Raw genomic sequence first — 14,265 nt, forward strand, 5'->3', positions numbered from 1 at the left:
TTAAAACTGGGTCAAATCTGCATCGACAGTCGCCAACTTAAAATTAGAAGCCTGTTTTTCTCTCCTTCTGCTGAGAGTCGAGGACAAACCGTTGCAAAGATGAAACCCGAAAATCATAAACAGACATAGCAACAGTAACTAAGGGGGTCGAACTGGGGCTGAACAACAAAGGGTCAATCGCCAATGCCACTGATTTGTTTCCAAGGCAACCAGGTGCAACAAGTTGTCCAACAGTATGTTTTTGTCAACTTCCATGCTGCCCATTCTGCTCCATTTGTAGAACCGATTAGTCTTGAAATAAAATAAAAAATCCATCTTGGTCGAACCCTAATCCACTCAGAAGCACAAATGCAAACACTTTCCTCTCATACACACACACACACGCACTCATCGATATAGAATAAAGGGACAAGATTGTTTGATCCTTGCCAAGAGACGGGCAGAGAAGGACAGACCAACCAACGCGGCTCTCAGAAAGGCTTTAATCGCTCCGTATTGATTCCTCCCTTTTTTTTCTTCTTTTTTTGTGGGTGAATCAGCAACAACTAGTGTGGGCTTGAGGAGTTTGCTTAATAGTCCCTTCTCTCTGTGAGCAGGTCAGCCAATTTCACCCTCCCCAATGCCTTCATTCCAAAATATCCCATTTAGATCTCATTTATATTCATACCACTGGCAGTTTGAGGGTGTAGGGATATTAACTTTTCCCAACATGAAATATGAAATCTTACAACTTCTCCCTCTACAAAATCTTATGGTATCGGAGGGGGGGTTGCACCTTGCAAGTTGCACAACAGCAATCCATAGCCACTTTGTGATTCATCACAACTTCACAAGCCTGGTGTGTACACTGGCTTCATCATCTGCCTACGGGGCTGCTGGGTCTGCAGTATTCCTTTTTGTGACTTTGATCGGTTTTTGATAAAGAAGAGGGCCCCCGGAGCAGGCTGAAAACAAGACTGCTCCACATACAAAGAAAAATAAAACTTGACTAAAAAAAAAGGTGACAGCACTGATTTGTTGCAAAGATGAGAAGAATCAACTTATCTTTGGGACAAAAGAGGTGTCATTGAGACTTGACACAAAACATTACAGGGAAACATGTTATGACAAATGAGCGCTACTGTAAGAGAACACATCCCTGGTGTCACTCAGGGTGAAGCTGTGTACGTACAGTACGCTCCAGTGTTTAAAATACAAACACTGACAGCTTATGTCTCAGTCTAAGTGACAAAAAAAAAACATGGAGTGGATTCAAGCTCTGTGGTAAACAGATGAGTCTTACATTGGCTTTGTCTTTTATTTATTAAAATTCGCAGCTTCCAACTGCACAAGCAGCTTTAATAGTTGTATTGCCAAAATCACCCATCAATCACCAAGCTATACAAGCTCTCTCTCCCCCCACATCTGCACAGGTAAGCCCTCTTCCTGCTGCTTATATTTTAACCGAGGCCAAGCGTGTGAATATTAGTGCTGTTCAGACAGAGTGTGGGTGTGTTTGATCCTTGTAAACATGAAGTTAAATCCTCCTTCATTTAGGAATGCCGGAATCATTAGATCAAAGTTATTTGGAGTGAGATATGGTAGGCCATCTGGAGAGATTGTCACATAACAAAATATTATACCTGTTCGCAATCACAAGATCTGCCCAGTGCTGGAACAGTTAGTCGATGAACGGATCAGCCGAACAGAAAATGTACTACTGACTGATTTATTGTCATTTATTATTAAGTAAAAAAAAAACACTTAACTTAACTTTACTTAACTAACAGTTATTAGCCAAGCTAGCGCCAGGACTTCACAAAATTTAAATATCTAAAAACATATTGGTTGGATTGCCATGAAATTAGCAAATGCTGGCATGCTACACACTAAAATAAAATGGTAAACCTTATATCTGCTTAACATAAGCATATCAGCATGTTCATTTTAGCATTTACCTCATAGAGGAGCTAGCATGGCTGTGGACTGAGTCTTGTCGTTTGATAAATGGCGCAATTGATTAATCGAATATCAAATTCATTGCCACGTCTATCAATCGACTGATCGTTTAACCACCTATCGTCTGAGCCTTGAACATTTTTCTGCTTCTCAAATGTGACAATTTGCTGCTTTCTCTGTTTCATATCATTCTAAACGAAGCACCTATATGGAAACAATTCTAACAGCCATTTGACCTATTGTTTTTAGATCTAGAAAATTATTATTTAATTAATACATTAAAAAAGATTGATTCATTGATAATGAAAATAATTGTTCACTAAAGTCTTAAATTAAGCTTTAAGTGGTTTTAAATTCAAATAGAAAGCATAAAGGGTCACACATGTTGCGCTTGCATATGACATGCTTTCACAAGTCCAATCCGAAAAGCTGTAAAAGCTTTTTTAAAAAGGAACAAAGCCACTGACAGCTTCTTGCTTTACTAGCATTCAGTAGCAACCTGAATGACATACTGTACATTCACTTAGATACACCTAAGCAGAGGCATAAAGGGCAGACACAAGGGAGGATTAGAATTCACTGCTTTGTGGGACAGAGAGTCCAAAGCAGGAACTATATAAACACTGCCTCTCATTCATCTATAATTTATTAGAATATAAAGGTTAAGGGCTCCCTTCTGTTCTCTGTCTTTATGCTACAGACACCATTCATTTATAGAACCTAGATAATGGAGAAGGTCATAAAGATTTCTTACACCCTCTCTCACTGTTTAAAGAGAAAAATGGCACTTAACTTTCAGTAAAGAGATTGCTTCACTGATTACTTGATGCATTCAGTTAATGTTAATTCAATGCCACAGAGGCGCAAATACACAAAAACACATATTACACATGCACACACAAAAGTTTGCAGCCTTTCCATTTCTCAGTCCTTGGAATACTTCCACTTGCCACAACAGATGGCTGATGTTGACAAGGAGGGAAAGGTAGTTATATGTATGTGTGTGTGTATGTGTGTGAGAGAGAGCTTGTGTATGTGTGTGCTTTATCATTACCTGTCCCCAGAGGTGAGCCTGGCAGTCAGACAGTGTAACAGAGGCAACGACAACAGGATCTCTCCACCAAACCTCTGTCAGGCATGATTGGACAGCATGTGGTAAGTGGTGCAAAGGCCCCGGGGACACACAGACACACACACACAAACATACACGCATACTGCAGGATACCGGCTCCTTATGCGCGTATGTGTGAGTCTGTCTGTGTATCACACTCTCTGTGTTACACTTGCTGGTGCAACTTAACACTCTCAATGGGACCCTGACAAGAAGACAGATGGGTCTGACTGTACTGAGAATCATTAACGCACTCCCACGCAACAGTGTGTGTCTGACTCAACACAACTTCTCAGGGATTGCCCCGTCCCATCTTTCAAACCCCCAACAGACCAGTGACCAGTCCAGACTCATCATCTCTCACATCAATCATTCCATTACTCGGGCACGCGCCATTGACTTGATAGTATCATAACATACTGGTTTTCCCTTGAGCTGTACTGGATAGCTAGTGTGGTGCTGTTTTATGAATTGTGTCTTTGTTGTGTGGGTTTTTACGGTGAAGATTCCTGTCTGCAAAACAAGTTTATCTTTGGACACAATACAGCTGACCTTAACCTTCTTCCATTTCAGATGACACCAGCTGATATAAATGACTTTATCCTACATATTTGCACTAACACAGCTTCCAGCCAAACAGCATGCAGTTCACAAGACAGTGACTCAACCGTTGCATGAGCAGTATTAGTATAGGATGCTCAAAGAGGACTTGAGACATCATGATGCAAGGGCCGGGGTCATGCACAGTATCCCTTGTTTGGCTGCAAGTGGAGAATAAAATAGCATAAGATAGAAACAGGGACTTTTTTTTATTAAAACAGAGCTAGAACCGCAAAACAAGCTCTTCATAAATCCTTTAATAAACATTGTGATAGTTTATGGTTTTTTCCAAAATCAAATGATTGTGTTGGTAGAGTCACTGCACAGAAATCTTATTGAGATGGCAAAGACACATGTGCACAAGTGAGACAGGTGCTGGATACAAAGATCTGAGTATTATGAGCAAAACAGAGAGGTGGAATCACAGCTCTTTTATTAGAATAAGATTTAGATGTATAGATTTAGGCTTTATTGGCCACATTTTGATCAAATCCTCAGGCAAACAGATGAGGCGGACCAGTTTTGGTTGAAATATCAACAATAAAACCTGTCTAAATCTTACAAGGGAGCTCTGATTTTAGTGTGCAGGAACCTGTTTTTTGCAGAAATGTCCTCATCACTTAGCAAGTAGCTCAGCAAAACTTTACAGCAAAAGGTTTTTGCTAGAGATTGACAAAAGCTCCAGAATAGCTACTAAATGCACCTTGTAGGTGAAGTGGGATTGTTCTGTCAGCTGCTGTTTCCAAGGTGAGGAATAAACTTGATTTTCACTATATAAATATATAAATATATAAATTTCTTTCTTTTTTTTTGCTGGTAACATTTCAAACGTTATAATGTTATCATATCATATCATATCCTCTACAAACCCTTAATGTCTCTACCGATTTCAAGGTATTCTGTCCAACTCAGAGTGGTGGACCAACAGACCAACTGACACTGCCATCCTTAGAGCTATGCTGTTAGCTAAAAACAACCTTTTAAAACTAGAAAAGTACTGCCACGACTGCTGCCATATCTGCCTTGCTAAAGCTCCCCCTGCTCAGGCTGCTGTAATGACTTTCCCCAACACCAGCTAACACTAAGTGGGCACCCGGCGAGCACAGTGATTGCCTTCGGCTGACCTGGAAATGTCTGCTCTTACCTGCACCCAACACCACTCAGCGAGGCTCAATCAGCATACAGTTCGCAGCCACAGTGAAGTACGGCTACAGTAAGAGGTTGTCACTGTAGTGGCAGTGAAAGATGCTGTGACAGCCTCCATAGCTGGCTGCATTAATCCTTCACTGGAGCTGAAATAGGAAACTGAACTGGGGCATTTCAGTGAGTGCAAGAGAGAAACAGAGAGAGAGAGAGGGAGAGAAAGGAGCAGGGAATATGATGTAAAGCTAATTTATCTTGATGCTTTGGCAGCAATATTTATGAATTACTGAGAGAGCGACAGTTTGAATTTTTACTCCCTACGCAGATTATTCAAGGTAAGACTGAGTTAAGAGGGGTTTGGATTTGTCACGCTCCTGATAAACTCGCTTTTTTACCATTTCGCGGGCGGCTGCGATGCAAGTGGCATTGTTAACAAACTCATCAGCATGCTTTGTGTGTACCTGGAGGATTAAAAAGAATATCCACTAAGCGGCACGTGGGTTGAATCATCCGCGGCTGCTACAAGAACATCATTCTATTCCCATCAATTCTGTCCAGCAGAAACATAAAGGCAGCAGTCAAGAGGGTTACTATAGTGCAGGGGGTCCCCAACTCCTTATTGGTGATCAACCTATTGATCTTAACAAAGCTATAAAAATATGAACACCCTCCTAGAGTCATATCAGGACTGCATCGGCTGTGTGAGGTTGCTGTTAATGTACCTTCTTCCTGCACTTCACATTAAAAGCTTTTCAAAAGGTGAATGACATAGAGACTTTGATTGTGAGTAAACTACAGGAAGAAGACATTTGACTGTCTTCAAGGCTGATTCTGGGGAAAGATGACGGGGTTTCATTTCATTCCGCTGGTGAAGGTTGGTGACCGCTGCTATGCAGAAACGGCAGCAGAAGCAATGAGTTTTATTCGTTTCTCAAAGGCTCTCCACCGTTGTTGTTGTCATTTTGTTCCGAGTCGGTGCTGACCTTACTTCCCACCCCGACACAGTTACCCTACTGTTCATTTCTGAGTGTGTGCACAATGAAGTATCTCAGGATACGAGGGATCAACCAATCTGACTTCATCTCTCCCAACACCGACTCCCGACACCTCAGGGTATCTGCAAATACTTAATCCTGATCCAATACCAGTGTTCTCTTTATCTAAAATGTATTATCTGTAAGCTCCCTGTATGGAAAATATTATATAAGGAAACATGAGGCCAAGCATTGCTGTAGCACTAAAAACTGATAGTGGCCAACCATGACTCAACAACTGCAGCTGCAAGCTTAAACAATGACTTTTAAAATCACGTGTATGTAACTTGATCTGCTTAAAAAGGTCAGTAACAGCACAGATACCGATCCAGCAGAATCTGTGAATTCCTTCACTAACGGCCATCTTGCACTCACAAATTCAAAGTTTAAAATCAAGTATGTCAGCACTCTGAGAGGGTTTAACATTCCAGCTTGGACCTGTACCGGCATTACATCTACAGGACCTGCATTAGCCACAGGAATTAGTCTCAGCCCTTTTCTTACATTATCCATAATGTATTGCTCTAATGAGTATTCACTGTGTCTCTGGAAATGTAATTGAGCTCTATGTTCTCTTATATACCCATCAGTGTTTTGTGGAGATCCTAATTACGTCCTACTGGGCAGACCTGATTGCTGGTGGCAATCTAATCTAATCCTCGCCTCAGAGACTAATATAAAACCTAATTCATTGTTGAGTGTAAAAAGGGGATACAGCCCTAGGATTTCTGATGTGAAAGTCACGCTTCAATGCGTAAACATGGTTTATGATCACTATGACAGAAAAACAGTGTGAATCATGATCTGGCTTCTTTAATTACAGAGAGGATCGTAATCGAAGTTGGCAATTCGGACAAGATCTCCCAAAAGAAAAAAGGGAAAGCGATTTAACAGTTGTGACAATAGTGAAGCAGCGGACCACTGCAAAAGAGAACTTGATGTATTATTCAAAAAGGCCATGAACAACCTTTGGAGATCGACCATGCATGTAAACTGGTCAGTGACCCTGTTCCTTAGCTAGAGGCTAAAGGAGGGGAAAACAGAGCAGAATTTATGACTCTTTTATTGGGACTTAGCTCTCCAATTGTTACCCAATATCTGAGAAGGTGTTAGGTTTAATTGCTGGCGGTCTGTCTATTTGAAGTGGCTCCTCTTAATGAAGTTAATAAAGGATAAGTTATGCAAGAGGGAAGCTCAAACATCTTGAAATGTCTTGAAATGAGCATGCTGTCCTCAAATGGATCAATTCACACCAAGCAGCTGTTCACTGCGAACGACCGAGTTTAAACAAAACCTTCACCTAAACTCAAGAACACTTCTGCTGTTGTTGTCGACAAATAGTGTTCAGGATTCAAAGACAATACCCTATTATTATTGCTGGCCGTTATTTAATCCTTTAACCATATTTGTGCTTATAAAAAGAAAATAATTTTCGAGTACAACCAACCCTGGATGAGGAAATAACATTTTTCTGCTTACAGTAATACAGCCTAGCAGTCCTTATAACAATAACCAGTGTTTATCTAAATCTGAGGACGCCTGCCTAAGCAATTTGTCGGCCATCTAAAAGACAGAGTGTGAAAACAACATTAGGCACAGGCACAATGGAGAAACAGCTCTGCTGATAAAACAAGGTAAAATAGACAGAAAAACACTTTCTGTTCTCCTTCTGACTGTAAATGCTTTCCAAGATTGTATAAAGCTTTTATTGTGGAAGTCTTGAGACACAGTCTCTGGTACTAGCTTAGGTAGAAGAACAATTCTGACCACACTTTTATGTCTCTGGATCAGATTTTTGCACGGTGAAACCCTGAAGATTGTTGGGGTCAGAGTCATTATCTGCCATTTAGGGTTGCAGCTAATGATTATTTTCAATCTTTGCATTATTTGTATTATTTACAATTTACAGAAAGACTCAGGCCATTGTTGCTTCATATATATATATATATATATATATACACCTGTTTTTTCACCTGAGTATACAATAGTTCTATGTATATTTTTACACATCTTTGCTTTGTTGTCCTTGTTTTTAATTGTATGTCTATTTCTATTTTCCATATGACTGCACGTACTTGGCCAATAAAGCTGATTCTGATTCATTCTTTTCTTTATTAAATGGGTAAATAGTGAATAATCTGCTTTAGGACTCACAGATTTCTTGTTTTTTCTCTGAAAATCTGTCTAAAACCTAAAGAGAATCAGTTTACTACCATATAGGACTTAGAAAAGCAGCACATTTTTGCTTGAAAAAGGTGATTATCAAAACTAGTTACCAATTAATTTTGTCTTGATTAACTCGTCTATAAACCAACTCATCACTTCAGCCCGACAAATATTCTCAAAGTTAAACATGTTTCTGCAGTAATAATAGACCTGCTACTGTATTCCCACCCTCTATGTGATGGCACCCTGCTGTGCCACATTCATCCAGCTAATAGGAGGACTGTGTGCTTCTACATCTACAGTATCTGCTTCCATGTCATGTGTTATACAGAGCGTTTTAAATAAAGTTTTTAGAAGCACTTTGTGGTTGTGGATCATGCAAGAAAACTGTCTCCAATACCAACAAACACGTGTTAGGCCGGGCTCTCTGTAGTTATACTGTACTGTGCTTATTGACTCTCTCTCCTCAATAAGGAATCTATTGAAACAGATTATAAAAGTTAAAGTGAAAAATATCTGTTATTGAACACAGTGTTCTGCAGTGTTTCCCCTCCATAATATTTACCTAATGTGCATATCAACCATATTAAAAAACAACTTGACACTGTAAACAACCGATTGAGCAAACACGAGCCGAGCGGCGGGAGAATATCAATCACTTCAGCAATCACTGGAGGATATGAATATTTCATGGAAAAAACTAACATATTAGTTTGATATAGGCTTGGTTGCCTTTTGAATAAATCCCTGGTGTGATGCTGAACGCGCACACACACACACACACACACACACACACACACACACACACACACACAATAAAAACACACTAAGACTTTGATCCAAAGCCTCTTACAGGGTTTTGCTGATTTTTCACCCCAAAATGAGAGCCCACAGATCCTGCTCTCTCGGTTCACAATGCAAGACGCCCAGTGTCATTAGCTGCAAGGATCAAAGACACAGACGGCCAGAGGAGTGTGTCTGTGACATAAGAGCTTCACATCCGGCGGCGGGGAAGGGAAAAAAAAAAAGAAAAGTTGACAAGTTTGGAGTTGGTGCGAGTCGGGCACATTTACATGAGTCGTGCTCTTTTTCAACATGGGTGTTCCTGGCTGCTGCTGCGTGTGTGTTGCAATTCAAAAATGTCTCCAGCAACTATGGAGTCTTTGGACAGCACCGTCTTGGCTCCGTTGTGCTTCCAGTAGAAACCACAGAACTCGCTTAAGCAATCCACTGCACTTCCCACTGGCGAAAAATAATATTCCTGAGGGCCCTTTCTCTGCAGTGTCTGTGGCATTCAATAATCGTGACCTTATTGAACTTTATGGTATTTTTCATTTCTCATGACACCTCTATAATGTTGAAATAGGGACTTGGGGGGATTTGCTCTAATATTTATACAATATCCTTTCCAAATCCAATTTAGTCCACTCAATGCAGCACAAATTGGATAATAAATATTGCATACTTAAATGTCTGCTTTGCAAAAAAAATAAATTAAATATGTGATTCAAAAGGTTAAAAAGCAAATGTAGAGCAATTTTCTCTTTCTTCTAGATAGAACACAAACTCACAGCTACAAGATTACCCTTCCACATACAGTATCACAGACATTTATGCATCCAGGGCAGCAACTAACAATCTTTTTAATGGTCAGATATCTTCCTGACTAATTGCTTGGTCATTAAAATGTCAAAAAATGTCCAAGATGGTGAATGCAAACTTCTTGATTTGGCTGATTAACGGTTCCAAAACTCCAAAATATTCATTTAACTATCACAGAAGACTTTCTGTTGCTCAACTAATCGACTGTTTCAGCTCAATACACATCGATTATTAAGATATGTGATTGCAAAATGTGTAAAGTTTGTGTCAGGGATACTTGAATTGAGTAATATTGATTTAAAAAAAGACAAGTTTGCTTGTTATATTGTTTTTTTCATGCGTGTGAAACAGGCTTGGTTTGGCACAAATTCAGTAAAGTGCAATCTCATGTAATCTTATCCAATATCTAATCTGATCCAATGTTTATGTCAGTGGTATTATACTGAGGCTGCTGGATGTTCTGTAATATTGACCTGTGGCAGCATGACATTTGGGAATATTACACAGTACAGCATCAATATTGTATAATATATTTGTTAGAAGTTGTCACACACAAGGCTGAAACCGTACTACGTAAATGCGTGTGTTTTCTGACTGTCCCAAAATGTAACACACCCCCTTAAAAAAAAAAAAAAAAGGCTACACATAGCAACAGGGACCCTGCCAACACAACCAAAACCCGTCTAAAACACCTTAATACAACAACGACTGTGCAAGGAGTGTTCATATCTGGGTACAGGAGACTTGTAACAACAAGAAAACACCAGAAAAAGTTACATTTGTGACCACGGTTTGTCAAAAAACACCGAGGAAAAAGAGAGGGAGAGAGTATCAGTTTTAGGAGACAATAGCACTGCTGTCAAACCCTCTTAAAGTGTGTCAAAAAGCGGGTTTCCGAGACTTTTTTCCCCTTTTTTTTTTTTTTTTTTTTTACAAAATGCGGGAAAGTTGAGGGGCAAAAAAAAACAAACAAAAAAAACAACCTCACCTTGTTTGACACACTTGAGTCGGACGGGGTCTTTGCTGTGTTTGACCACAGCATGGACGTCCCTGGTGGTGAGTCCAGCCACCGGGGTATCATTGACTTCCAGCAGGAGTTCATCCAGGCAGAGTTTGCCGCTGTGGCACACCGCTCTGCCCGGGAGAAGCTCGCCGATAACCGGGAACAGTCCATTCTCTGCGCCGCCCTTCAACTCCAGCCCAAGCTCCCCCTCCAGATTCCTGCAAAGGACACTCTCGTGGACTTTGTTAGTCCAGTGGTTCTTCCTCTTCTTCAGGCTCTTGGACATGGCTCAAAAACCCCAAAAAAACAAGGGGGGTAAAAATATCACATGAGTGCGGCCGTGGAAGAAGTTTTTGTCGCTCTTCTGAAGTGCAACCCCCCCACCCCTTCCCCGGTGTTACCGTAACACTGTAATGTGTCCAGTTTCAAGAGTAGACGCCAGTTGTATCCATGTCAGCGCACACACTCACGCGCACAGCAGCTGGATAGCCAGTCTGCACTTGTGCTGCCTTCAGGGGCCGTCTCTATGATCGGAAATGACACGTTCGTTCGTGCAAAAAATAACAAAAACGACCCAGTGAGGAAGTGAATTCAGAAGGATTTGTGTGAAGTTGAATGGGTAGGAGGGAGCATGGAAGCAATTCAGCAACTAACAATCATTATGGGTTAAATATTTTAATTATTAAATTATTATTATTATGATTTTTTTTTAAAAAGGTCAAAAGATGATGTAATTAGGTTGGACCTACACCTGGAGAAACATTTAGACTCTTCCCTGGCATTGTATGCCAATAATCAATCTGCAAATTAATTGTAGTGAAAGAAATAACTATTGTGGTGTGACTAACTAACAGATTAATTAACTTTGTAGAGACATATATCCATATAATGTATACAACTATTAACTGCATCACCTGCAGTCATTCAATCATATAGGAATTGTTTTTATTTAATTATTTAAGTTTCTTGTTGCAGTTCCACCACTTTAAAGTGCCTTTCGGCTTGTATAGCCTTATTTAAATAAATAAATAAACTAAACTATTCAATGCACATTTACATTATCATTCATTATATAACTCTAACTGCACTAAAGATATTTCTGTGCAAGCTTATTTCTAAAATAACACTGCAAAAAAAACCTTAAGTGGCAAAATTATTGAAATGCATCAAGGAGATGTGTTTACAACTTCCAAACTTCGAAGTTTATACGTTTACGGGAGGCACCTGAAAGCACCATCCAGCTCCAACCAACCCAACTGACCCGGATGTGAAGGCTGGAGGAGGAGGAGAGAGCCAAGGCTCTCCCAAATCCAGCTTTCCATGGAAAAAAAAGAGAAAGAGAAAGCGAGAGAGAGAGAGAGAGAGAGAGAGAGAGAGAGAGAGAGGCGGTATTTCCACTGGCATGGCAGCAGAGCAGCAGTAATAAGGCTTGTTGTTTTTTTTTCATACCACAAATATGTCTCTTCTTTCTGACATTTGCTTACAGACACTTCAAATGCTAGAGTTTGTAAAAGAAGTGACAAACTATCTACCTCTCAGGATGAAACAGACCCTAACACTTTAGTGTAACTTGTATAATGTGTAAAGCTTCAAACACTTAGATCTACTGACTCGACTCAGATTGCTTTTTTTTTTTTGTTCCAGCCGCACTGTCATTCCTTTCCCCTTGAAAGTGGGACTACATCAATTACAGTCTATTTCTGGCTGGACAAAGACCCACAAAGGTCACCTGATTCAAATACTTTGTTGCCAGAGAAGTCTTTAAAATGTATTTTCATTATTATTATTTTTTAAACATCTATCCTGAGGTGAACTTGACAACAAAAGGTTTTTATTTCCTTGAACAACCTCAAGGTCTTTGGTGCATAAAGTGTTTGTATTTTATGAAACGCTCTCAAGGGCGGGCGGGTATTTCTCAGTTGAGCTTCTCATTAATGATATTCAGATTTTCAGAAGCATCTTTTGTTCCTCCCTCTAACAGCATGTGATAAACAAAGTCATTTTGCTGTAATAGTTTTGTCATTCGCCAGAAGAAATTGGCTCTAAAACAGGAAAAATCCCCTTGTGTTTATCTCAAACTAGAGGAAAGGGACGTCAGGCGAACGGAGAACTGACTGACTATAATCCATCTTCAAACAAATGTGTGTTGTGGGGTATTTTCCTTCATGGGGGCTGACATCTTTAAAACTCTCCCCAATCTGCTTTGTGAAGCGTCTTCTAACATCTCTTCTTACTCAGTTACAGAGCTCGTTCTTCAGTAATGATAGTTTGCTGCTCCGCTGCCATAATTGTATAGATACAGAGTGATAATAGCTCTGTTACAATGTAGAGTTATCTGTTGTAGCAAGTTAATCCCCTTTGAGCCTTAAAATCTTGTTTTTAGAACAACAAATGATAAAATTCCCAGTAATGAGTTGAGATAAGTGCGTCTGTTTCGCACACAGACACTTCTTCTTGTGTCATTTATTCTGCCTGAGATGCTTCTAGAAAATTCCCAGACTTGTGTAAACCAGTGCCGTAAACAGGGTTTTAGAGCACCACCACAAAGATATGGCCATTTTTTATACTATAAAGCCAGATATACAAATCTGGTTGAGAGTCCTGATATGTGTCTATTGCATAGGTCAATGGTTCCTTGCCTGGGGTCCAAGGGATCCCAAGATGATTGGAGAAAATATTTCTGTTACACAAATGTATGCTTTGAGCACAAAAGTTCTAGTTTTTAAAGTATGTTTATGGATTTATTTGCCTTGACAGGGACAACATGTAGGAAAGGGCCACGGGTTGGAATTGAACCCAGGCCGCAGCCAGAAGGACTCAGCCTTATTGCGTTGGTTACCAGGGGGCCCCCAAAGTTCATTCTTGACTCGGGAAGTAGTTTGACACTCAACTTAACCTCATCCATATCTCATGGTGTGTCTGAGAGTTGGTTGTATTCGTCGTCAACAGTTGAAGGACAAAACAAAACTAGTTTAAAGCTCCAGGGGGAAAAAAGCTAGCGAGCAGACATTGAGTGAGGACTCTTTAGTCAAAATTCTGTTGTTGTCAGAGATTTGCTCTTTTCTCGTGAAATGCTGGACTCATCTCTTTCAGTAAAATTCTTCAAAGGAAACAAACCTGTGATAACGTTTCATGGGCTGAGAAGCAAAAAAAAAAAAGGTTTCCACTGGAAAGCTGATACGGAATGCTTTGTCAGATTCTTCTTTGATCACATAGTTCCTCATTCAAATTAGAAAACAGTATATTTTATTCAGGCAAAGCTTTATATTTAACTGGTGCACACATATATATATACATATATTTTGTTAAAGAAAGGGTAAATCTTTATAATCCCCTCAGTAAGGCATCATATAGACACCAATATCCGCTGACTCTTATTAATTTAGCTTTTGATGAGAAATCAAATATAAAGGAATAGTTTGACATTTTGGGAAATGATTTTAAATGAATTCCTGCCTACAGTTAGATCAGAAGATTCATACCACTCTCATATCTGTATGCTTAAGGAGATGGTTAGCTTAGCTTAGCATAAAACCTGGAAACAAGGGGGAAACAGCTAGTGAACAAAACCCCAAAGTGAAAAAAACAACAATGAGTGGTTTACAGATTAAATAGTTTCCTTTGGACATCACCAGGCTAGCTGCTTCCCCATTTCCTGTATTCATGCT

At 39.8% G+C, this 14,265-nt stretch overlaps 1 protein-coding gene across 20 annotated transcripts in view; it reads right to left on the minus strand.

Annotated features, from left to right (window-relative positions):
• Positions 1–11,065, minus strand: part of magi2a (membrane associated guanylate kinase, WW and PDZ domain containing 2a) — a 208,516-nt gene extending 197,451 nt beyond the window's left edge. For 12 of the 20 annotated variants that reach the window (XR_007882556.1, XR_007882554.1, XR_007882551.1 and 9 more), the window contains exon 1: positions 10,583–11,064. Coding sequence is in view for 12 of the 20 variants with exons in the window: in XM_051392363.1 (XP_051248323.1) it covers positions 10,583–10,883 (301 nt within the window). In the remaining 8 variants the exon portion in view is untranslated. Of the gene's footprint in view, positions 1–10,582 lie in introns of all 20 variants that reach the window. The other 8 variants (XM_051392367.1, XM_051392374.1, XM_051392366.1 and 5 more) reach the window with 3 other exon arrangements.
• Positions 11,066–14,265: the final 3,200 nt, after the last annotated feature.

This window comes from Dicentrarchus labrax, unplaced genomic scaffold (genome assembly GCF_905237075.1).
Source record: "Dicentrarchus labrax unplaced genomic scaffold, dlabrax2021, whole genome shotgun sequence".
Lineage (NCBI taxonomy): Eukaryota > Metazoa > Chordata > Actinopteri > Moronidae > Dicentrarchus > Dicentrarchus labrax.